Raw genomic sequence first — 24,910 nt, forward strand, 5'->3', positions numbered from 1 at the left:
GTAGAGATGGCACACAGGCTCAAGCCCTGCCCCACAGCTGATGGCTGCTAAATTCTTGTGCCCACCAGCGAGAATAAGGCAAACCATGAAGGAGGGAGAGAGGAAGGGGAGACACAGAAGAAAACAGAAAGGAAAGGCCCCCCGAGCTCCTCTTCCCTCCCCAATTCCCAGTCTTTCATCTTTCGCAGGCTGCCCTGGCCTTGGAGGGTTCTGCCTGCCCCTCAAGCCCCCACTGAGCCCGGACCACCCAGTTGGATGTGCGCTTTTCACCCTCCCCGGGCGAGCAAGGCAGGCTGTTCCCCACCCCAGGAATCCAAGCAGTGGGTTACATATGATCTCCCCTGAAGTCAAACGAAATCAAAACGCATCACACACAGGGACACACACGCACACGCATGCACACGCACACGCGCACGTTCTCCCTGGGGGGCAATCTGCTGCCCCCTGAACCCCACCCATCAGCCGGTGCCTAGCCCCGGGTGCGTCTGCACCCGTCAACCGGGCGCCTCTCCCCGGTGTCCCGCGCACGCCCGGGGGTCTGGGGCGCGCAGGTGCGGGCAGCAGGGCCGGCGCCCCTCGTGCAGCCCCTGCCGCCCTCCGCGGTGACCCGCCGGCTGCGCCCCTGCCGCTCACACTCTCGCCCTGAGCGCAGCGGCGGGCGCGCGGCGGCTCCGCTCGCTCCGCGCGGATCCCGGCGCTGTTCATTCATGATCGGTACCCGGCCCCCGAGACCAGCCCGAGCGCCGGCAGGGAGCGCCCAGGGGCGGGCGGAGCGCGGCTCCCGCACCGCACGCGGCGCGGGCTCGGCAGCCTCGGCCGGGCGGGCGCCGGCCCCGTGTCCAGCGCCAGGCAGGCTCCGGGGCTCCGTCCTCGGCCCTTGGCCAGGGAACCACCGGCTGCGTCCTCGCTCCCGGGAGCCGTGGCGAAGGCTCACCCGAGCCGCCGGCCCTGTGAGTCAGTGCATGTGCGGGGCTGAGAGGGAAGCCAGCCGCCTCCCTGAGCCCCAGCCCCACGCTCGCTGCGTTCCAGGCTGCAGGCGAGCTGCCGGGGCTCCCGGCTTCCTCCTTTTTTTCTCCTCCAATTCGGAGTAGAGGAGACACACTGGTTTCCTTTCAGGGGAGGGGAGGGCAGGGCAGGGCCCGGGGTCCCAAGTCGCACTCAAGTCTTCGCTGCCATGGGGGCCGTCATGGGCACCTTCTCATCTCTGCAAACCAAACAAAGGCGACCCTCTAAAGGTAAGCAGTCCTTCTTCCTTTTGTTCCCCTGGCTGGGTTTGGGGGTTCTGGGTGCTGAGCTGGGCTCGCCATCTGCCTCCCCGAGTCTGGGCCCCCATCTCCACAAGGAGCCCAAACAGGTTCTTGGATCCCAAGGAGTAAGGAGGGTTGGTGTGAGCACCCAGAGGAGGGAGCCAGAGTGGGTGCTGGACCCAGAGGCACCTGGACCCCTCTGGGGCACCAGGGGCCTACCCTCCTCCAGGGGAAATCACCAGGAGCAGATTCACAGGTGGAGGTGACTGGATTCTCCGATGAAAATGTTGGGAAGCTCTTCTGCTCCCATGACGGATGGCACAGGCGCCATCCAACAAGGGTGCTCACACTCACCCACTGCTCCCTTGACCATACCAGGTGCAAACCTGCTAGTCCCCCAACCAGGGAGAAGGGGCCCTGCTTGCCCATCCCCTCAAAAAAAAAAAAAAAAAAAAAAAACCTCTGCAAGCCAAAAGGAATCAGCTGCTGCCAGGTGGTGAAATTCCCAGGGCTCCTGTCCTGGTGGCTCAGGAGTCAGTAGGAGCAAGGGCATCTCATGGGTGAGCTGCCAAGGTCTGCGACCACAGGGCACTGTCAAAGGGGGCTGAGAGGGGAGTTTCCGTTAAGGTTTAAGAGGCGTAATACACTGGAGTCCCTCCTGCCTACAGCCTGCAGCTGTGTGTTCCCAGCTAAGCTGGGCCATGTCACCAGTGACTTGTCAAGGGGTCCATGTGAAGTGGGGGCCATGGTGCCTGTGCGGGCCTCCTAGCCAGCAGTTGGAAAGTTGCTTGTTGGGATGTAGAACCTGGAAGCAATTAGGAAAAGAGAGCTATGGGTTTGGTTTTGATTCATGTTCACATGCTGTTGTGAGTAGTGGAAGGATTTTAAGGAACCTGACACTGAAACATTCAAGTTCTGCCTTTGGAGCCAGATCTGGTTACAGGTGGGGGATACGCGCATATCCCTTGTGCTTGCCAATGCTCAGAAGGGTACCAGGGTACTGGTGGCCCTGGGAGATAGTGAGTCTACTCTTAGGACATGGGTCATCTCACCTTGATTGGAACCAAAGAGCTCCCCAGGAGCTCCTTGAAGGCCCTGGGAAGAAGGGGTCCAGGATCCTGGTCCGGTCCCCAGAAAATATCAGGCTGGCTGAGCACCAAAGAAAGAGTTCTTGGGTGCAGACCCCAGGTGATGAGACTGGGACAGAATTTTCAGGCCAGGACACAAGAAGAGGCTTTGGCCCGTTCACAAGCTGAGTCCCACATCCTGGTGTCAGGGAGGGAGGGTTGCCCTTAGCTTAGTCCTAAGCAGGACAGGTCCATCTTCAAGCCTTGGCAGGGGACTTTGACCTGCAGAGCCCCGTCTCTCACAGATCCTGGGATGTTGCTTGATTGGGGACAATGTTTAGCACCAAAGTCAGGACCCCTTCCCCTATCTCACTACCATGAGGTCCCAGAGATCAGAAGACTGTGGAGACAGGAAATTTGGGGGGTTGTTTTAAAAGAACTTTCAACACCTGCACTCCCCTTAAGAGGAGTTAGGGGTCACAGAACAATCTCGGGCTCTAGAGTCCAGTGACGTCTGGTGTAACCAGCTTCATTGTGCCTTTCCTCTGTGACCTTCGGCAAGTCCCCTCACCTCCTGAAGCTCAGTTTTCTTATCCATCTAATAGGTGGGATGCTGCGTCACAGAGGTGAACTAGAGGTGTGGGAAGTGGAGGGAGAGAGGACCCTGCCTTGTACACTGTGTTGGCCACAGTCACGAGGGACTCATAGGAGATGGTTACAAGGATGAGAGGATAGAGTGACAGACAGACATGGAGCTAGCTCCTTTAATAGGACTGGGGACAGCAAGAGCTCAGACATTACCATCCACCATTCCTTTGTGCTACCTGAAACTCCAGGTCACCCTGAATCAATTCCTGCAAGACTCTCAGAAGCCAAAGCTCTCTGCTTCTCTCTCCCAGAATCCCAAGAAAGAGAAGGGGGATACCAGCATTCATTGTGCCCCTACTGTGTGCCTGGCACACTGCTAGGTGTGTTATCTGCATGCTCACTTAACCCTTACAACAGAGATCCTGGTAGGTCCAGAGCCACTGCCCGAGTCCTGGGTGTTGGGCACTTCCTGCACAGAGCCCGAAACACTGGCTTGATGTGTCCAGGAGCGCAGCTGCTCGCCTCCCTGGGCAGCTGCCTGGCAGAGTCTTTTCTCACTCTCGCTTAGTGGAATGCTAATCAGAGGAGACCCTGACTTCCAGGCTGCCTCCCTTGCAAGGGTCTTCTGCTGATTGGCATTCCACTGAGCAAGACAGAAGGGCTGGTGGCCAGGTCGCTGTCCCAGTCCATGCCTTGTTTTCTTTAAAAAGAGGAAGTTACAGTAGACATTTTCTTAGGCTCCACTTGGTTCTCAAATTCTACGGTTTGATTGCTGATGCTCTCTCTGGAGCTGCTGCTGTGATCTCTGCAAGGCTGGGGCTCAGATTAATTAGATGCAGTCAGAAGAGAGTGGTTGGGGTTTTCAACCCAGCTATCATTCCCCCCGCTGGGTTCAAACCCAGGCTGCACCACTCACTAGTTGTGTGACTAAGCCTTGTTTTCCTCAACTGTAAAACAGGGACAGTAGTAGTTACTATCTTAAAATAGCTGTTGAGTTGTGTGCATTTCAGGGATAATGCAAGTCAGACACTTAGCAGAGTGTCTGCTGCATAATAAGTGGTCAGCAAATTTTAGATTACTACTCAGTTTATGGCTGTGTTGTTTGGAGCTTCCATATGCCCAGAGTAAGGCCACGCTGGAAGGAGGCAGTACCTTTGAGAGTCTAAACAGCTCGAATCTGGAATGTTCTTCCAGCCCTGTCCAAGTAACTAAGACCAAAGTCCTCGGCTCTGAGACCCTGATCCCTTGCTTCAGTCTCCAGCTGGCCTCTGCTTCCTGCCTGGTCCTGAAAACTACACAGCCTGCTCAACTAAAGCCCTGAATGCTTTGAAAATATAATTTGGAAATACATACATGTCGTTAAAATACGCCAAGGACTCTGCATGATTAGTGCTGCAAAGGAGTGCACCTAGCCCAACTGGGAAGCTCAGGGAGAGGTCCCTGAAGGCAGAGAAATCTCAAGTAATTGAAGAGCTCTGCCTCTGAATAAAAACATCCAAGTTCACTCTCCAGCCTTCTCTCTGTTTGGGATCTTTGTGAGTCTTTAATTAAAAACTGGTAAAGCCGTGCTTCTGGGATTCGGCTTCTGCATCCAGTCCCAGGCAGTTTCGGACTCTTGACAGTTTTATTTGTGCTTCTCATACCAAGGACCCTGCTCCTGGGTTTGAATGGCTGAGCAAGTTGGGTTAGGGGGTTGGGACAACTAGAGGAGCGTCATGCAGGTGCAATTGCTGGTTGTGGGGGTGGGAGGGCAGGAGAGTTTAGGGAAGCTGGCTCTAGGCCAAGACCACCTAGGCTGAGATTTTCCTATAAGCAAATACCCCTCGTTGCTGGGTTATGCCTCCAGGACTGAGTGAGGCATTCAGAACTCTGAGAAAGGGCTGAGCTTTGCTCGGGTCTCTAGAATGCCCAGGGGGCTGCTTTCTGGAAGGCTGTGTTGCAGGACAGACAAAGATATGGGGCTGGTCTCCTGGCTTCTAAATCATGGAGCCCCTTGGAGAATTTATGGAGGCAGAGTTTACCCCGGAGACTTCAGAGTGTATTGATGGAGCGGCACATTTAACCTGGAGGCATCCAGGAGACCGGCGAGAGGCAGGGTCACGGAGAAGCAGATCTTCTGCGGTCGCGCAATCTTGGCTCCAAAGGACCTTTGGCAAATCGCTTCACCTTGGAAATGCCAGTTTCTTCCTTTGTAAAGGGGAATACTGAGGGATAGACATGTTTGAGCATCCAGCTTTGCCCATCTCTGCCCCTTCGCCCAGTAACTCCATAGTAGTCTCTATCTCCCCGTCGGTCTGCTAATTAAAATTCTGCCCACACTCCACCACCTCACTGAGCAGTTTCCATACTCAGGAAGCCGTCTCTAAGCCCCAGGGAGAAGCGACTTCCCCCATCTGAGTTCCTAAACTCTGTTAAGGTCTGAGTTCTTATGACTCACAGGTCATGCTTGGAATTAGGTGACCCTGAGAGGTATTAAGCTCCTTCTCCATCACCAGAGTCTCGGCTTCCTGGGGCAGGAAACTGAATCATTTTTCACCATTTCCCACTCAGTTCTTTGCACACAGTAGGTACTCGGTAAATACTTCCCAGGGGAAATCATAAACAATGGTGACTCTCCATTATTTCCTAGAACTGCGGCCCCTGCTGGGAAAGTGAGCTTCCCCCTGAGATTTCAGTTCCCAGCCCTGGACTTGGAATGAATTGTGACTTGGTCTGCTGGCTTTGAATTGGCTTTGTCCATGAAATGTACCAAATCTGTTTACCATTTAGCAGGAAAGTGCTGAGAACAGTTTTCCTACCCCCAGCCCCCGATATCCACAAAAGTGTGAGGAACCCACACCGAGGGCCAGGCACATCTCTGGTCGCTCAATTCCACAAGAAACTCAGTGGAGCTCGAGATGAACAGCACAGAGATGGAGAAAAGGCTGGAAAATGTGTAGGATTTCCTGCCTAGAACCCGTGGGGCTTTTCAGTCTGGACCCTGGTGAAAGACTTTGTCTACCTGGAAGGGCTTTGCTCACTATCAGCTCTGTAAATGCCCAAGTGCAGGAGCTGATCTCACAAATGAGCAGGGGCTGAGCAGCTGCATGAATAAGGGGCTCAATAAATGAGCAAGTGAATGAGACAACTGATGAATAAGCAAAGAAAGACAGCAGGAATGATTGAACGGGGTGGGTGAGCACCCAGGGTGCGCGGCCGCGGACGAGTGGATGACTGGCAGGGTCCCAGAAAAGTGGTGACAAAGGACTCTTCGTGAAGAATCAATATTGATAACCATGCTCCCCAAGTCCCGCATCTAACCCTGTCTTAGTCCCGCCTTCTGTGACTAATAACACAAGACCACAGATCGGGGGCCTGTTCAAGAAAAGAGGCTCATGTTGGCTCATGGTTCTGGAGGTCCCAGGTTGAGAGCCACATCTCGCTGGCAGGGTCCTGAGGGGTTCGTCCATCCCGTGGTGAGACACAGGGGGCCCCTAGGTGACCTCTGGTCTCCTTCTATTCTTATCAAGCCACCAGGATTCAGTGATGGGGCTCCCCCAGGTGGCCTTACCTGCTCCTGATCACCTCCCAAGGCCCTGCCTCCAAACCCCATAGTGGACTGTCTCTCCCCTCTCCATGGCAGTTGGACTCCATCATGATTTTTGGAGGGAACAAACCGTACTCAACCATCGCAGCCCCACTGCGAAATTCGGAAGGAATCGAGGGTCTGGAAACCCTGGTGCCAATGAAGAGCAGACTTGTAGCAAATGATTCCTAGAAATGAGGAAACAGAGAATTCATCAAGAAGAGTCCCGGCCATTGTTTGGAGACCAGCAGGTATCCAAATTGACCTGGGGAAGGTGGGGGAGGCGCGAGAGACTGTTTTCCCTCTCTTGTGGAAAGAAAGGCCCCAGTGACTTCCTGTGTCCCCTTGCATTGGGGTTCCACTGTTCCCTGTCTGGGTGACATCGGGGCTCTATGTCTATCCAGCCATTTATTTTTTAACTTAGCCCATCCCATAATCAACCTTTAGCATTGCTTCCCTGCTGTCACTTCAGCCTCGTCGTCACCCACCTTCCTCTCCCCCGCTCACCTGGAGCCCCTCCCCGTGTCCTAGCTCCTACACACCCTTCAAGGCCTTGTTCCCGTGGGAAAGCCCTCCGGGGCAGCTGCAGACGGCACATCCCTGGCTTCTCGGTTCCCACACAGCTGTCGCTGTCCCTTCGCTGCAGCCCTGAACACGGGAAGAGACTGTCCTGATGGCTTTACCCACTCATCTCTCTGCCTTGCTCTCGGGGACTGATTTGTATTCCAGGGCCTGTGTCAGACCTGACACTGGGTCCAGGCTTAATGGATGTGGGCTGGTGGAGGTGGGGATGGATGGGCCACGGCTCGTGTTCTCGGTGGCTCCCAGTGGTGCCGGGACGTGGCGATGCAGATGAGAAATCCGCGTCCGCCTGCTCGGGGAGAAGCCTGTGACATTCTGCATAATGGCCCTGGAGCTGCCGTTCCCATTCATCAGGCAGGCGAGGAGCAGTGTTTAGGGGAGAGAGGAAGAAAGAGACCAAGAGTCCTGGGGCCTTCGGAGAGACTTGTTTCTGGGCTTCACCCTCCTCCAGGTAGCGTTGTAAGTAGGTCACCTCCTGGAAGTAGCTTCCTCGGAAGGGATGGAGCCCCTCCCTGTGTCCTAGCCAGGGGTGGTGCTCTGCGTTACCTGCTGGCCATTCCAGCCAAATTCAATGCTCCGTCAGTGCAATGGTGGGGGGCGTGGGGGGGCGCACTGCGCTCAGGTGGGAAGCTGGGCAGAGGGTGCATCGCGGCCAGGACCACCAGGTTAAAGTGAAGGCTTGGGATCGCATCCTCCTCTGCCGACCCACAGCCTATCTCACAGAGTCTTTCAGTTTGCTCCTCTGCAAAATAGAGACAGTGACAGTTGGTGTCTCCCTTTGGGCAGGGTGGGGTCAGGGAAGGCTGCAGAGGGTGTGCACACAGCACTTGGCCTAGGGGAGACGGTTCCAGCCCTTGGGGGTAACCCCTGCTCCTGGCATCTGCTCACCCTTGGTGATCTCTGTCCTGTGGCCTCTGACTCCACACCTCAGAGGCCCAAGCCATCATATCCATGGTCACTGGAATGCTGAGCGGTGTCTCTGGTGACACCATGGGAAGTCGTCAACTTTAGATGGCAAAAGGTATGAATATGTGTGTCACCTGCGAGGATTGGACAGGACTTGGACAAGTCAGCTGGCCTGAGTGGCCTTTTATCTCCAGATCACCTAGAAAATTAAGGCATCAGTAGTAAATGTGATAACACATGTAAGAAACGGTGGCCAGCACATAGCAAGAATGCAGGAAAAATAGGTTATTGTCCTCTAGGTCTTTGCTTCTCAGAGTGTGGTCCTCGAGCCAGCAGCCTTGGGAGTTTGTTAGAAACATAAAACTCCAGGCCCCAACCCAGGCCTTCCAAACCAGAACCTGCATTTTAACAAGATCACCAGTTGGTTTGTATGCCCACTGACATTTATAAGCATTAATGATGGCTAAAGTGAGTCAGCCACTCTCAGTGCCAGGCACCGTGGTCCCTTCAGCCCTGTAGGACAAGACACTGTTGCAGTTCCCATTTTGCAGAAGAGAAAACTGGGGCTCTCAAAGGAGAAAAGCCTTGCTCAGGGTCCCAGAGCTTAAGCTTTTAACCCCACACCCACTTCTGCCCCTTGGGCCTCAGCTTGGGAGCCAAGGGGCCTGAGTGGACAGATAGCCTGGCCTGGCCAGAGGTGTGGGAGAAGGCGGCCAAGCACTGGGTAGCCCCACTGAATAACCAGGCCACCCGTGGCCACTTTCAGCCCATCTCAAAGCACCCTGGATCTGTCTCCACTTAATCTGACACTGCAAAAGCTTGAATATGAAATGATTGGGGGCAGAAGGCCAATTAGCAAATTCATTAATAGGATGAAACATCTCTCCTCTGCTCTAATCATTTATGTGAACTAAATTTTTCTCCCTTTGTTACCGCCATTGTGGTCTGTCAGTAAAGGATGGAGCACTGAAACATCTCCAGGCATGTTAGAACCCCAAACTTTCAGCATCACCCATCAGAGTCAGGGCCCCCACAGGGTCCAGAGGGGCAGGGAAGGGTCAGTCAGTTCGTAAGTGGTCATCATTGCCAAGGAAAGAAATGTGAGGGTTTGTTCTACCCTTGCAAGTGCACGGTGGCTTTCTGGTTAGTTCCCCATCTGTCCTGAGCTGCTCATTGGCCCAAGTTCATGTTACACATATGTGTGGTCCAGAGGTCATGAGCATAGACTCTTGGTTAGACAGACCTGGATTCAAGTCCTGGCTTCGTGTCTTATTAGCTATGTGGCCTTGGACCAGTCAGCTGGCCTGTGTGGCCTTTTATCTTCACAGGATCTAGAAAATTAAGGCATCAGTAGTAAATGTGATAATGCATGTAAGAAACGGAGGTCAGCACATAGCAAGAATGCAGGAAAATAGGTTAGTGCCCTCTAGGTCTTTTGCTTCTCAAAGTGTGGTCCTCGAACCAGCAGCCTTAAGACTTGTTAGAAACATAAAACTCCAGGCCCCAGCTCAGGCCTTCCAAACCAGAACCTGCATTTTAACAAGATCACCAGTCGGTTTGTATGCCCACTGACATTTATAAGCATTGGCCTAGAGCACACATTACAGAAATATATATTGCATTACATAAAATTATATACCAAGATGGAAAAATTATGTATCAAGCTTTGACAGCTTCTGATTCAAGCCTCTTATTATAGATGCAAAACATGAAGTCCAGAGAAGGTGAGTGGATTGCCTGAAGTCACACCGCTTCTGTGTCCCTCCAGGCATCCGAACCCCAGGCTTCCCCAGCCCTGCTTGTCTTCATACGAATAGTTACGAAGTCAGATTTCCCCAGATTAGCGCTTCTGAAATTGAGCTTTTCTTTCTTTTTAATAAAACAGAAGTGCAGGACTAGGTATGCCCATTAAGTTTTAATTTACTAATTTTAAATGTTATTCCAGCCAAGTGAGAGGCTGAATTTTGATTCTGCCAGCCGTGGCCCTAGCCGTACCTCCACGTTCTCTGCCACATCAAGTGTGACGAGGGGCTTCCTGGATCTTCCTCTCAGTTTCCTCGAAGACCAAGGGGACAGACCTGTGAAGCTAGGACCCTCCTGCCTAAGAGGCATGGGCACCGCTCAGGATCCAGAGCAGGCGGGGGGTGAGTTGATGTGCAGAGCCTTTGAGTCGGGATTTGAAGGCAGAAAACGTATCAGAAGTTAGCAGGAGTCCACACGGACGAAGGAAGGATCCGGAGCACGGAAGTCAACTGCCTTTTCCAGGGGGCTCGGCGGAACCCCTGTGGGGGGAGGTGACCTCACCTCCTTTTATTTTTATAGTAGTCTTTTGACAGTTGCATTATCTCATCTTGCCTGGTAGGAAGCGGGTCTGGGGGTGCTCAGGGAAGTCTTGCTTGGCTGGTGATTAGAGAGCAAGGACTTGAAGCCTGCCTGACCCAAGGTGCCCTGCTCATGGCCTCCTGCCTACAGCATGAGGTCAAGCAAGCCTCTGATCCCCGGCCAGAGGCGGACACTAGCTGCTGAGCTGCCAGGAGCTGAAAATAGCATCTCTGCCTCCTCTTGGCCCTCTCAGTTCCCCACCCAGGCCTGCGCTGGCCCAAGTGAGGGAAAGGCGCTGGTGAGGCCACACCACTCCAGCCATCTCCGGGAAGTCAGGGCGGTGGCACCCAGGCCCTGTCACGGTGCTGCCTTCCTGGCCCGGGGTGACCCTCCCAGGGGTCAGGTGTGCTGTCAGCCCAGCTCCCTTGGGGAGGCTTCCCCACCCACCCCAGCTGGGGCGGCAGGGGCAGGGGCCTCCCTCCTGTGCCCTCGGCCAGCCCTGGGCTGAGGACATGACGTCCCCAAGGCCAAAGGCCACAACAACCACATCGCCGACCTCCCCAGTAATGGCCATCTACACAATTTAAGGCAGAAATGGTAAACTTGGTATAAGGAAGTTTATCAAAATTCAGATTTTTTTTTTCCCACGATGACTATTTTGGTGACTTTTTTTTTTTTTTGAAATATAATCTGCTTTCAAAGCAAGTCTATTCACAGCGTCTGAGCCTCTATCTTTTCAGCTTTTCGGGCATCTCTTGAGGGAGCCTGTTGGGTGTCTCAGCTTTGGAGTTAGAAACCGACAAAGAAAATGGTCGTCTGCATTGGAGTCCTACTGTGCGCCAGGGGCTGTGCAAAGTGCTGATAAAACAACATTTATAATGAGTCAGAAGAAATGACCTTCACACGGCCCACGTGCCATCTAAGTGTGGTTGACACTTTGATTTAATCTCCAGTGGACCCACGAGGTGGGCAGGACGGTTAGTTTCATGTTAGAGGTGAAACCTCCTACTACGAGAAGCAGGTGCTGATCTCCCTGTTTTATAGATGGGGACCTGCGGCTCTGGGAGAGGTGACATGCCCAGGTCCCCCAAAGGCTGGTGGAAGAATGAGGGCTCCATCCACTCCGAGGGACTCCAAAGCCCTTTCCTCTGTGCTCAGAGCCCTTCGAGTCCACTAAGATCGTGAGGGCAGGTCTGCAGAGTCCCACTAAGTGCCCGAAGCTTCCGCGGCTTGGTTCTTTGTAAGCCGTGTAGAACCCCAGGGATTAGAGGACACGACTGGATCCTTGCCAGACGAGAAAGGCAGAGTAAATGCAGTCAGCTCTCCATATCTGCAGGTGCCATGTCTTTAAATTCAATTGGTCACAGATGAAGAATGTTCCAGGAAAAAAATAATTTCCAGAGAGTTCCAAAGCTAAAACTCGAATTCGTCATGCACTAAATGCTGTGCTGAATACACCCAAATCAAGTGCTGGGCAAGCATTTCATTAGGCAGTAAGTAACTGAGATGAGTTAGAGTGGACACACAGTTTACATAAGGGCACCCGCAGATAGTGGCTTTGCAGGGACCCTGTAGAAGCCAATCCCCCATGGACACCAAGGGACACCTGTACCCAGTGACTCCCTTCTCGAGGGCAGCTGAGCCAGGATTTGGGGAAGGTGGCTGGACTGTGGTCTGGGTGCGAGTCGCAGGGCTGGGCTGACCTGAAGCCTCGCTGTCCCAGGCTGCAGAGGGTGTGACATTGTGCCGGCTCCGCACAGGGGAAGCACCTCTGACGGAGCCTCTGGGGCTGGAGGAGCAGGAGCAGCCTGGCTGAGGTGGCTTTGGAGCTTGATTAAAGGGCGAGGGCCTGGCCCAGGCAGGAGCCTCAGCAGGAAGTTCCGGGCAGAGGGATACGATGGGCCAGCCCCAGAAGCAGGCCGCAGGAAAGGAGAGGGATGGAAAGTGACATTGGTGTTTGGTATTTTGGGGGCTTGGAGGCTGTCACTAGGAAGCTTGTCACCAGAAATGGAGGCAAAGACCTGCATCAGGTTGCCCACATGCAGGAAGGTGGGTCCTGAGAGGTGACAGGCAATGGTGGTGATGCTCATGGTTGGTGGTGACAGTGTTGGTGGTGGCAACGGTGGTAGTGGTGGTGGTGATGGGGTGGTGTTATTAGGACGAGTAGAGCAGGCATACTATTGGTTTTGAGGCATTGGTGACAGTAACAATGGAAGTGATGGTGGTGACGGAGACACGTGGCGTTGATGGTGATGCTGCCAATCCCAGGTATGGCAGGTGTGGCGGTAGTGGTGATGATGGTGGTGTGGTGGTTATGGTGGCAATAGTGTAGGCAATGACGATGGTGAGGGTGATGGTGATGATGGTGGCCGGTGGCGGTGATGATGGCCGTGACTAAGGGTACTGTTGGTGGTCATGAAGGTGATGGCAGGGGTGTGCTGGTGCTGGAGGTGCGCTGGGGGAGGTGGTATGGTGGTAGGATGATGGTGGCCGTGTGGATCATTCTCTTGGTCCCAGCCCTATTCCTTGACTACACTGCACAAGGATCTCCAACCTCCAGAACTTAAGTTCCCCCATGGATTTGCCAAAAGCAAGAACATAAGGCAAATCAGGGCTGCCTGCAGGTTTCTTCTCTTACCTGTGGTTGGCCTTTCAGAATCATTTTCATGTACACGGCTCTTGCCACCTGCCTTCCAGCACAGCGCCATGGCAGGACATGGCAGGACACGGTCACATCATCAGTAAACATTTGTGAAATGAAGGGCACAGGCCACGTTCCTAGGTGAACTCAAGGACCCCACAGGATGGCTGGGCCCAGCTCCCCATCTCATCCCAAGGTGCTTGCACCAGCTCTGTGACCCACAGAGTGCCGCAGGCTTCCTCCTTCTCTGGGGGTTGGGAGGACTCCCTGGCGCCTTCTCCTCCCTGGGTGTCAGCCTGGCCTGAGCCCTTGTGTCACCAGCCTGCCCCCAGAGGCAGGCTGTTCTGTCTGATTCCTCACCAACTGACCACAAGGAACGGGGAGAAACTGGCATCGCTGCAGCTGCTCCAGAGTGCCTGGCTGTGTGGCAGGAGCGAGGGGCATGTCCTGGCTCTGCACTGGCTCCTCCTGGCAGTGGGTCCTCCCCACGTCCTGGGGGAGATTGCAGAAGGTACTTTGAGTGCCCGAACCCCCAGCCACCCTCCACCACAGACAGGTTAGAGGCCCCTGAAGACCTGTGCACGGTGCACAGGAAGCAAGCAGGCTCCTCGACCTACGATGAGGTCACGTCCTCAAGGCCATCAGAAACTGAAGGTGCTGTAAGTCACAGTGGCTGAGAGCACCTGACCTTCTGGACTTTGCACACAGCTCAGTCACAGCACACCCCAGAGGGCTAGTTGTTCCCCTCACCATCATGATCACAGGGTAAAGGGAGCGGCCACTCCCTGCCACTGCCCAGCATCTCGAAAGAGGGTTGTATGTCATATCACTAGTCCGGGAAAAGATCCAAATTCAGAGTCTGAAGCACAGTGTCTACTGAATATGCATGGCTCTCACTCCACCGGAAAATCAAAAATCATAAGTGAGCTGGGTCCCTCTGTATCATGTGGCCAAATTATAGGGTTCTCATAGCTTTTGAGTATGTGGCACAGATTAAGGGCTCAGTAAATGGTAGCAGCTATTAATATTGGCCTCATTCATTATTTCTATAACTAGTGGAGGGGTTGAGATTCTAAGTGGTGAATAATGATAGACCAGAGTTTTGTGTGTCTCTGGTACAAACTGTGGGGTTTGGACTCTGCTTGGATCCCCTGATCCTGATTCTGAGCCTGGAGAGGGGGATTCTTGAATGGATCCCATGTGGCTGGGGTTGTTGAGCAAGAGGAGGGTGAACTGTAGGCATCTGGGTCCCAGTACTGTTCTGCCTCGTGAGGAATAAGATTTGGAGACAAACTGGCCTTGGATTTAAATCCAACCTGGCAGCTAGTGCTGCTGGACACTGGTCTCTTCCTGTGTCTAGTGAGGTTGGTGACACAGATTAGCTCAGGTGGGCTCCTTGGGGAGAGTTTGGAAGATGAAGTGTGAATGGAGAGAGGGCAGGATCTGTCTCCCAGGCAGCTCAGGGAGGAAATGGCCAGACCAACGTGGTGCTGGGGTCACAGCTGCCTCACCTTCCTCTGTCTCTGGAGTTGATTTGTCGTCACCCTCGAGTCCTGGAACAAAGTCAAGGGAGGAGGAAGCGAGGGAGGGAGGGGAGAAAGAAGGGTGAGGGAGAAAATCTGAAGCCGCGGGTACAGGTGGCCGGCCCCTGGTGGCCGGTCTCACCGTCGGGCTGGTTCTTATTGGAAGACTGCGGTGATCCAGAGGGAGGAGCCTCAAGAAGACACAGGGCGAGCAGAGAGTGAAGAGACCATGTGCCGTCTGCAAAGGGTGGGAGCTGAGGGGGCTGTCCCCAGGCTCCTGAGACCCGGGACTCTGCCTGCCTAGCAGGAGGTGCTCTTTAAAGGGCCCTGCGGTGTGTCATGGGCAGGGGGAGGTAAGCCATGCTATTTGTATATTATAGTGACCACTGGGCTGAGCACTTCCCAAAATCATCTCATTAAATTGTCCTGCAACCCGGACAGGCAGATGTGGCGTCCCTGTCTTAGAGGTAGGAAAACTGAGGAAGGTCCGAGAGAGGACGAGAAGCAGCCGGAGGTCACAGACTGGGACCTGCAAGGACGGCACTGGAACCCAGACCTGTCGGCCCTTAGGTCTCAGAGACTTGACACTTGCTATCCACTGTGGGTTCCCATGGATATTTGGGGAGCCCGAGGCTCAGGGAAGCCGTGGTTGCACAGCCAGCCGGAAGCCCCAGAGACCAAACCCCGCTTGCCCTGGGTCTCCACGCCACTGGACTGACTGTGCGAAATCACCCTCTCCTCCTCTTGACTGACTCCAAAACCTTGGGGGAGCAGTAAACCAACTCAAGAGATAAGAGAAAACTGCAGGAAGCCCCAACCCAACACCATTTGGCTGTTTGCATTATCTCTACCCAGCTGCCTCCCGACCCTGGCTCTGCTCTGTCAGCCGACAGCAACCAGGCTGCAGAGTGCCATGCGGTGCCCCCACAGTCCTGATTCAGAGGGTCTCCACGTAATAGCAACAAGCTCAGACTTAGAGGCCAGGCCATGGACTGGAGCTGGCTCTGTGTCTGTTGAGCTGGGTGAGCCTGGGTAAATCCCCTACCCTCTCTGAGCCTCAGATCCTCCATCTGTAAGAAAAGAATATCGACCCCCATGAGGGTTGCTTTGAGGATTCATTGAAAAGATGTCTGCAGAACCCTTGATCCCTGATGGGCTAAGAACTACTTGGCTTGTTGTGGTTCGATTTGGGCTATGACCTTGGTAAATGCAGATTCCTTATCGCCACAGTCCTGGTCACTAGAACAAGAATGACAGAGATCACTCTTCCCCACCTCATGTGGCAGATGTGAATCCTCTGTCCCAGGACCTTTTCCATTAGAGCTGGAATAGGACCTCAGAATCCTCCTTAACACAGCTGTCCAAGCAGTCAGACCAGCCGAGTACCTGGCCTGAGAAACAGATGGAGTTTTCATTTGCCCAGGGCCACATTTGCAGCTTCCTCGCTCAGCCCAGGCTTGCTCTCCTCCTCCTTGGGGTCTGCTTTGGAGAGTGTGTATTCCTCTGTGTGCACGTGTGTAAAGCTCTTCCTGCCTGAAAGACTGGTAGTCTTCATTTGTGTGTTGGTTTATTTGTACAAACCTCCAGGCTTTCAGAGTCCCACTTGCAAGGTCTGTGGCTTGAGGGCTGCAAATAACATCAGTGCACATCTGGGAGGGAGACAAAATCCACCCAGCACTGCAACCTTCAGGAGTGACACCAGGACGGTGTCTGCACGTGGACTTGGAGTCTTGGGAGAGACTGAACACCAGGTTGGCCGGCAACCCTGATCTCAGGCAGGCGTGATGTGTGCTTGAGGGTAACGCCGGCTGCTGTGGCTTGATTCACACACCTGCATTTCCCATTCATACGTCTGCTTGAGGTGGCTTTCCTCCATGTGGTCACCCAGGGATCCAGCCTCCTTCCATCTTGTCCTTGTATCAACCCCAGGCCACCTCCACGTGAAGGGGCTGGGTGGCCCACCGCTTCGTGACCCCCTGACCCGGCAGCGGTGGACACCACTAAATGTGCAGATTTCGTCAGGGAGCCCGCTGCCTAGCCCCACCCAGCTGCAAGGAGGAGGGGGCAGGAAGCACAGTCTCCAGCCAGCCTGGTGACAGCGTGGTCTTAGAGGACATGACAGAGATGGCATCAAGGCCACATGACCAGGTGAGCCACAAATAGCAAGTCAAGGATGGGCAGCCCTGGCTCCCAAGGGGTCTGAGTTCAGATGCCATGTGGCCACCCTGGGCACAGAGCAGGGCAGCTCAGGAGCCAGAGGTCAGGAGCCGGAGGCAAGGTCTGACCAGACCCGTGCAGAGAAGTCCTGCCCTGTCCATGGACAGGCCTGTGGGATCCCAAGGTGGGCACTGCCTCCCGAGGAGAGAGCACAGCAGAGGGTCAGAGCATGAGGACATTGAACACCCCGGCGGGGGGGGGGTGCAGCCAACTCGGGGAGTCCGAGTTCACTGGGATTCTGATGCGCCTCTGGGGAGATGCAGAGCTGGCCCTGCTGGCTTCAGCGTCCCCGCTGTGTGGCAGTCACATTTCTCCCGGTGCTTCATAGGAAGCTCTCATGATCTGAGTTAATGGGAGCACTCTCCTGACAGATGGGTCTCTCCGGGGTGTGCCAGCAAACCCCGCTTTCCAAGCCTCCAAGCTGCTTCCAGAGTCTGGGGAAGCCGCCAAGGTAAATGCCACCTTGTGAGGTCTCTGGGAAGCAGCCAGCAGCCTCCCCGATGACACTTCTGCCACCCCCCATCCCCCCAGACTTCTCCGTCCTGCCCGCCAATGAGCGGGGCCACATCCACCGCCCCACAGGTCTGGTCGGTTGCCAGCTTCCTGCGGGACCTTCTGGCAGCTTCTCCCTGATCCCTGAAAGGAAGCGAGCAGGAAGGAGGGGAAGTGAGAAAAGCAAATCCAGTGCTTGGAGTTTTCTCTCCAAAGCCTACCGCGTGAGCCCGCCTGTACGGGACTTGGAACAAAGGAATGTTGACGCTTTGATGGTGGCGTCTGCAGCAGTTGTAGGCATGACTGACACTCACTGGCGCCTCGGTAGGAATGCTAATTATGTTGGAAGACCCCAGGCAACCAACCGGGTAAACTGATTAGCTGCCTGCTCCCAGTTGATAGGATGTCCCCCTCTGGGTCTTCCACAGAGCTATGGGACATGGTGGCTGCTCCGTGGTGGGCGGAGTCCGAGATGGGGCTGCACCTCCTGGATGCAGAACCCAGCATGCTCACAGGTGCCCCGGAGGCCCAGTCTGGCAGTCGCCCACTGGCTCCTGCAAAAGACATCCCAGCTCCCTCAGGCAGGGCCACTGATGGTGTGCAGGAGAGCCGGGCTGAGCGGGCTGGTGGTGCTGGGCCACTGGGCGATTGCCCCGGAGGCCCTCCCCCAGGAAAGTCAGAGCTTCTGCCAGGCATAATTATTGCTTGGATAATTACACAATTCAGAGCCTGCTGGGGAATCCTGGGCCGGTGCCAGAACTCGGAGGCAGGGTTCCGTTCGCTGCTTCTCAGAGTTGAGTTTGAAAGACGAGTGTATCACTTCCCTCCCAAGAATTCTGCCTGCAGGGCCAGGCTGGGCAGCTGCAGAGCCCAGGGAACAGGAAGCCCGTGCGCTCTCTTCCTGGGCCCCCTTCTTTACAGGAGGGGGTTCCAGGGTCGTAAGCTCATCCCTCCTCTCTGCGTGTCCCCTCCCTGGGAGAGCCTCCCCACCACAGTGCCCGCCTGCCCGCTGAGCCTCCGCAGTGCATGCTGGGCATCTCCTGAGCTTTCCTCCATGTGGTCACTCAGGGGTCACATGCCCAGCTCGCCACACCACAGACGGGGCTCCCTTTGTTGGCTATGTCCCTGCTTCTTCCCCGTCAGCAGCCACAGGCCTTCTTGCCCTCTCCTCGGACACCACTGCCTGCCACCTGAAGCCAGGCCATGCTGTTCTACAGCAGATGTGACTCTGACTTCTGCCTCAGCCCCCTCACACGGGTCAGGGCGGGTGCCCAGGCCTCTCAGCTTCCTTCCCGTGGCCTTTCCATCCTCTCTCCTTCTGGAGACCAGCCCGGTGCTGCCTGCAGACCCGCCCATCTCCATACAGATCTGGCTACCTCTTTCCAGCCTCCTGTGACCCCATCCCCCTCAGCACCAACCTTCGTCCCCAGGCTGTGCCCCAGCACTGCATCTCCTGTGTGCTCAGGACCACCAGCCCTGCCAGATGCCAGGGCCCCAGTTTCTTATGGTGGTTTGTCATGCCTAACAATTTCAGGTTGCAATAGAAGAATGTAAAGGTGAATGTCCTGGGCTTCGGAACCCGAGTATGTGGATTTGAATCTTGGCTCCAACACTTAGTTGCTGTGTGACCTGAGGCATGTCACTTGACCCTTCTGTTCTTTTTTCCTATCGATCACATAAAAATAATGGTAATAGTAGAACCGATCTCCAATGATGGTTGGGAGAATTCATTCGCATAAATTCATATGAAGCACTGGAACGTGAGTGTATGGTGACTCTATTATCCAAGGTTTGCCGCACATCCCAAGGTAGATACTCACAAAATGTCAAATCTAGGGGAAAAAAGTTAAATTTCAACTAGTCCACACCCTCACTCACAGAGGGGAAAACAGATCTTGGGAGAGGCACAGCCTTCTTTATGGCCACACCGGGGCCTGACTCCTCATCCCCAGCGCAGTGCACTCTGTTCCAAGGCCCAGTGGACTCAGTGTAGGGTGGATGGCTCCCCTGGGGTGACCAAGTTGAGTTCCCTGGCCTCACCAGGGTAGAGGGCTTCCTCCCTCCAGCACCCCGAGTCTGGGAAATGGGTGGGGCACCAGAGGAAGCATGCACACCTGGGCCCTGCTCCAGATTGAGCCAGGAAGGGACAAGGGACAGCTGAGGGCTGGGCTTCTGTCCAGCACCTTGGGGGCTTTGCTGAATACCTAGGCTCTGGGCTCAGTCTGAGGCACCCCACTTGCTGGGTCCTCCCTATGTGCCCAGGGTTGGAGGCAAGAACCCAGTGGCCAGGACTCTGGGTGAGCCCTTGTCTCCAGGGGCCTGCATCAGAGGGGCCCATGTTCCCTGCAAGCTGCCTGGTCCTCAGCCTGCTTCAGCCCTTGCTAGTTGGGTGACCTTGGGCATCCAAGGTTAACCTCTTCTTTCTTGTGAAATGGGAGACCAAGGCACCACCTGGCTCAGGGTCACTGTGAGGATAAAGGAAATGACCACATGAAAGCACAAGGTAGTGCCCAAGACTCAGCCCAGGGCCACTGACCTCTGGGGGTGGCAGTGACCAGCCCCACGCGGTGCCTACAGGCCCTGTGTCTGCACGGCCACGCAGCCCCCTAGGATGCAGGCAGGAGGAGCTCCGTGAAAACCCGTGGCGCGTCTCTGCTGATTGGCAGTTTTCCCTCGAGTTAATTTGGGAGCCCGTGACCTTTCCTGTCCAGCGCTCCTCTGACTCAGACTGCAGTATCGCAGTGCCAGCCAAACGTGGTGACAAGCCCCTTTCCCAGGCAACTGAGGAGAGGAAGATCTGGAAGCGTCTCCTGGGGTGGGAGTGGGGTGGGGGGAGACTCTCCAGGTCCACCTGGTTGAAGGGAGTCCTTCCAGAAGGTGCCCAGCGTCTCCCTCAGCAGGGTGCCGTGTCCTGGGGCCAAGCACCCTGCTTCTGTGCCAGTCACCAGGGAAACGGGGCTGCTGAGGGTGCTCCTCCTGGGTGACATGTCTCTGGCCCCTCCCAGTTCTATCCTGCAACCACCCTTGGATGGTCCAGATGTGCCAGGCCCGGCTCAGGCTGCAAGCCGGTCCCACTGTGTGCACCCACCTTATGGTGCTGACCGCAGCAGGACCAGGACCGAGCTCCACCACCCCTGCTCTGTGGCCCCGCAGGGCTCACGCACCCTCCTGGGCCCAGTGTCCTCATGTAAGTCTCAGAGCAAGTGGTGACTAGGAAGCTTAGAGCAAAGGAGCCTCGCTCAGGCTGTGGTGCCCGGCTCAGGCAGGGGCCAATGAAGCCCTGTGTGTCCTTATCCACTGCTCTTCTAGCTTCTTACAGAAGGACTGGAGAGACCGGAAGGAACGAGCAGGGCCCAGTGACCCGAGGCCCAGGTGCTGGCCCAGAGGAGCCCCCAGCCTCAGGCGTCAGAGGTCCCAGTGAGAAGTCCGCCGTGGCCCGGTGACTTCTGTGGAATTTGGGGAGGTCCTGTGACCGCCCAGACCCTTTGGGCTCCTGGGACAGGGCACGAGTGCCGACCCACTGGGGCCCCTGTGCCAGGCACCTTCCGTCAGTGGCACACGGCTGTGGCAGAGCCAGGCAGCTGAGCTTGGCCTTTTAGACCTTTGGGGACACTCTGATGACAGGCAGGTCGCTTGCTGTTTTGCCAAGGCACACGCTGGCATAGCGCCCTTGAAGGTGTAGTGTGGAGGGTGGCTGAGCGGGAGTTTGCACTTCATTTACACACTCACCCCACCCCCACCTCGCACAGCTCAGAACTGCTCTCCCTGTGTGTCCCTGGGTTCTTAGTCACAGCAAAAGTCTTCAAGAAACAAAGCGAAGCGATGCGCCTTTGTGGGGAGAGTCATGAAGTAATCTAATGTCATGCGGCACTCATTGTGGGGACAGAGTTTAGGTTAATAGACGAGATGACTGTCACCCTGCACTGAGGGACACGCAGCAGTTCAAAGGAGCCGTTTCATGTTGTGGCTGGCTGCTACGGCGTGACGAGGGACGTGCCCCGTGAGCAGGAGCCTGTGTCAGGGGGTGAGCAGGATGCTCGGGAGCTGGGTCACTGTGTCCTCTGAAGCCGGGGACATCTCCACGGCCTCCTCCCAGTGCCCGGGCCTGGGGCAGAGCCTTGCGGGTCAGACTTGATTCTGCTGTCACTGTCGGGCAGGGCAACCTCTCCGTCTATACACTGGGGCCACCGTGTATAGACTGTGTATGGGCAGGAGGAGGGGTGAAATGGACCTGGGCCACGGCAGAGCTCATAGACACCTGGCGCCCTCTCCTACAACATCCAGAAGGTCACCGGGAACAACGTCCAAGGTGTGATGTTGCCGGGGGGCCGTGCTGGGCTTCGAGGGATGTCAGGGTTCATAGAGCCCAGGACCCCCCACTTTCCTGTCCCCACTCATAGGCAGGAAACCCCATTCTGAGATCTCAAGATGTCACAGGTCACAAATACCCATAGAAACCCCAGGGTCTAAACCGTCTTCAGATCACTCTTTGTTTGGAAAGGAGGGGGACTTCTCGAAGAGATGTGAGCTACGATACCTCAGAATGCACCACCCAGACAGGCTGATGCTGGGACTTCCACTGTGGAATCCATGGAGCTCCTCGAGTTGTTCGATAGGCCTGGGCCCCAAAGACAGCGCCAGGGTCCCTTTGTCAGGGGAAGCAAGAGTGAGCATCCCACCCCAGTTAACTGGGATCATCTTAGTTCAAGCCACAGACGCCCAGCCCTTATTGTTTAAGGGGGATCACGGGGATGCATGGGTTCATGTAATAGAGGGCCAGGGTAGGGTTGACTGCAGGCACAGATGAATCCAGGTGCACAAAGAAAATCTCTATAAGAATCTGCTGATTTCCATTCCTCTGCCTGTTCCCCTCTGTGTCGGTGTCAGTCTCAGGAAGCTCCTTTGTGGCCACCAGCAGCCCTGGATTCATTCCCCATAGCTAGGTGAGGGACCGTAACAGGTCTTAGTGGTCCCAGGAAACCTCCTCTTCTTGGGGTCAAGTGCTGTGCTCTGCTGGCCACATTTTGGGGGTGGGGACAGTCGGGCCTTAACAATCAGATGGCTTCTGTTTGTGTGGAGGAGCAGGCTAGCTGAGGCCTAGAGAGGGGCGCGGCTGCCCGGTCTGCAGACCAAGACCCGCCATTGCTTCTCTAAGGACACAGGTTTCCACAAAGCCCCACTCGGCTGGTTTCCCACTTGCCCACGTCCACCCTGAGCAGTCCCATGGAGTTCTCACCCAGTCACCGGCCTGCCTGCCGTACAGGCCTTTCCCTGTGACCCCCTAGTCCTGCAGCAGTGCCTGGCACGTAGTAGGTGCTTATGTCTGGCCCACTGTGGTTGCCTGGCTGCTGGGCCTGCAAGCAGCGTCCCTGGGGCGGGGGGCGGGAGGGGGGAGCGGTGGTAAGAGCGTCCCAACAGCAGCCAGCACGGTGGCACCATCCAAGGGGCTCCATGTGCTCCTTCTTCTCCTTGTCCCAAGGACACTGTGACATTGTTATCACTCTTACCGTCTAGATGAAGAACTCAGGGGTCCAGGAGGTAAAAGGACCTGCCCAAAGTCTAATGTGGCTCAGTTTCAGGAACGGGGCCCTTCTCACCCCCAGGACTCTCGTGCCCAGGAGCTGCCCGTGAGATCAGCCAGTTGGCAGCTCCGCCATTGCTAGGGCTCAAGATTCAGCTTGTTTCTTCCCCAGGATCCGTGGACACCCTCCTTGCATTGGATTCTCATTGGGATTCTTTCTCCTCCCTGGGGAGCTTTGACTCCGCCTTCCATCTGCTCTGCAACCAGGGCTCGGCTGCAGAGGGCCTGGCCTGGGGTTTGATTTGGGTGGGCCCATCTGAGGAAGAGGACCTAGGGGCAGAGGAGCAAGCGGGGCAGGAGAGGCAGATGGCTTTGGGGAGCAATGCTGGTAAGTCCTGGGTCTCCTTCCTCCACGGCCTGTGGGGCTGTGAGCAGTGGTGACATGGGCGCCTGCCAGGACAGCCCCCAACTTGGGCTTGACCTGCACCAGGCACCGTGGCCTATCCCAGAGCCACCGCTCGACCTTCCTGGAGACTCTCTGAACTACCCGGTGTCTTTGGTAAATTCCTTCTCGACGTAAACCAGCCAAAGTGGACTCTAGTTTGCAACCAAGAATGCTGACCGAGGTCCCCATTCTTGTACCACAGAGCTGGTGGGCTTCGGGGATGGCCACGTGGGAAGGCAGTGAGCTCTGAATGGGAGAGAATCGGGTGAGGACGGGGCAGCCTAGAAGCTGGAGGGAGTGTTGCTGACGGACATTGCCTTCTATCAGCGCCTCCAAACCTTGTGCGCACAAACCGCCTGAGGATGTTATCAACCTGCTCATTCTGGGTCACTGCTCTGCACTGTGACCTGGGATCCTGCATGCCTAACATCCCCTCTCACCCCGGGTTTTTCTGATGCGGGTGGTATGAGGACCACCCGTGAGGAGGTGAAGTTCTGGGACCCTTAAGCCTCAGGCAGACGTCACACATTACGGAATCGCCTGCTTCAATTTCCTGAAATAATGAGATCGAGCCCTGCCCCCGCCAGTCCACCACGAGGATCATCCCATCTTTGGTAATGTCAGCCCTGAGGCATGAGAGCTTCAGATCTCATAATTAGCTGCTTTGTTATGCCCATCCTGCTCCTAATGAGGACTTTTTCATAATTGCTTTGTGCAAGAAGCAGGATTGGTTCCTTTACCCCACAGGGCAGCGGTCCAGGACGAGGCTCTCTGCCAGACCAGGGAGCGCCACCTCCATGCTGGGCACCACCTCCATGCAGGGCACCACAGGAGCCTAGCGCCTCCTCCTGGCCGCCCCAGGTAGCAGCCCTTGTAGCAGCTGGCCCAGGATCCTCCCCAGCGACCAGATCCAAGCACAGGCCCCAGCACCTTCCAGACTCAACTCACACGGCTTGCCACAGCCGCCTGGCTCCCGGCCACTCTCAACGTCCTCACCACCCCACACTTGTCCCTCCAAGACCCTGAAGACCCTGTCCCTGGGCCACCTCCTCTAGGAAGCCGTCCATGATCTTCCTTTAGTCTAGTCCTTAAGATGACCTCAATCCTAGAGATTAATCCGTCATTTTTACATCTTTTCTTTGTTTATAGCCTGTAGCAAACTCAGGCCAAAGCCTTGGGTATATTAAAAAAAAAATCAAAAACCTACTTTCTTTAGTGTTCTGTAACTGAGCTGGATTTCGACTTCAAGCTCCCATTCTTGGCAGGTAAATGGCAAGGGTGCCTGGTGATCAGAGTCCCTCCTCCCTGTGGCCGCAGTGTCCGCCAGCTCAGGCAGGCTGGCAAAGCAGGGGCGGGTGCTGGGCTTTTGGTCCCCAATCTTCTCTGTGTTCTGGGATCCCGGGGGACGTCCTTGACCCATCTCATCTTGGACCACGGGCCCATTTTCTTTACCTGAGTCTCAAGGCCTCTTGAATCCTGGGTGGGTGGGTGCCCCCCCCACACCCTCTCTCTTACCTCTGGGACCTTCTTGGGCAGAAAGAGATGTTGAGCTTTCTGGGATGGGGCCACCTTATGTCAGCTCAAACCCTTGGGCCTGGACACCCCTGCAGCCATCTCTGCCATGGATCAGGGGCTACAAGGCTCTGTGGCCACCTCTGCTCTGAGACCCACCTGTCATGCTGCATCTGCCTCCCGTGATTTGGGGTGACCCTTTTCAGTGATCACCAAGAAATGCCTCGTGTAAATGGTGCCCACCTGTAATCCTAGTGGATAGGGAGCCCAAGGCAGGAGGAT

The 24,910-nt window shown here is 55.6% G+C and overlaps 1 protein-coding gene across 2 annotated transcripts in view; it reads left to right on the top strand.

Moving 5' to 3' along the window:
* The first annotated feature begins 842 nt into the window (after positions 1 to 842).
* Positions 843 to 24,910, top strand: part of Kcnip1 (potassium voltage-gated channel interacting protein 1) — a 192,205-nt gene continuing 168,137 nt past the window's right edge. Inside the window, exon 1 of one of the 2 annotated variants that reach the window (XM_046421392.2) lies at positions 843 to 1,235. In XM_046421392.2, the coding sequence (XP_046277348.1) occupies positions 1,175 to 1,235 (61 nt within the window). In that variant the 5' untranslated portion in view covers positions 843 to 1,174. The remainder of the gene's footprint in view (positions 1,236 to 24,910) is intronic. The other variant, XM_058571828.1, reaches the window with a different exon arrangement.

The sequence above is a fragment of the Marmota monax genome, unplaced genomic scaffold (genome assembly GCF_021218885.2).
Source record: "Marmota monax isolate L192 unplaced genomic scaffold, Marmota_monax_Labrador192_F-V1.1 WCK01_AAM20220418_F8-fsc00084, whole genome shotgun sequence".
Classification (NCBI taxonomy): Eukaryota; Metazoa; Chordata; class Mammalia; order Rodentia; family Sciuridae; genus Marmota; species Marmota monax.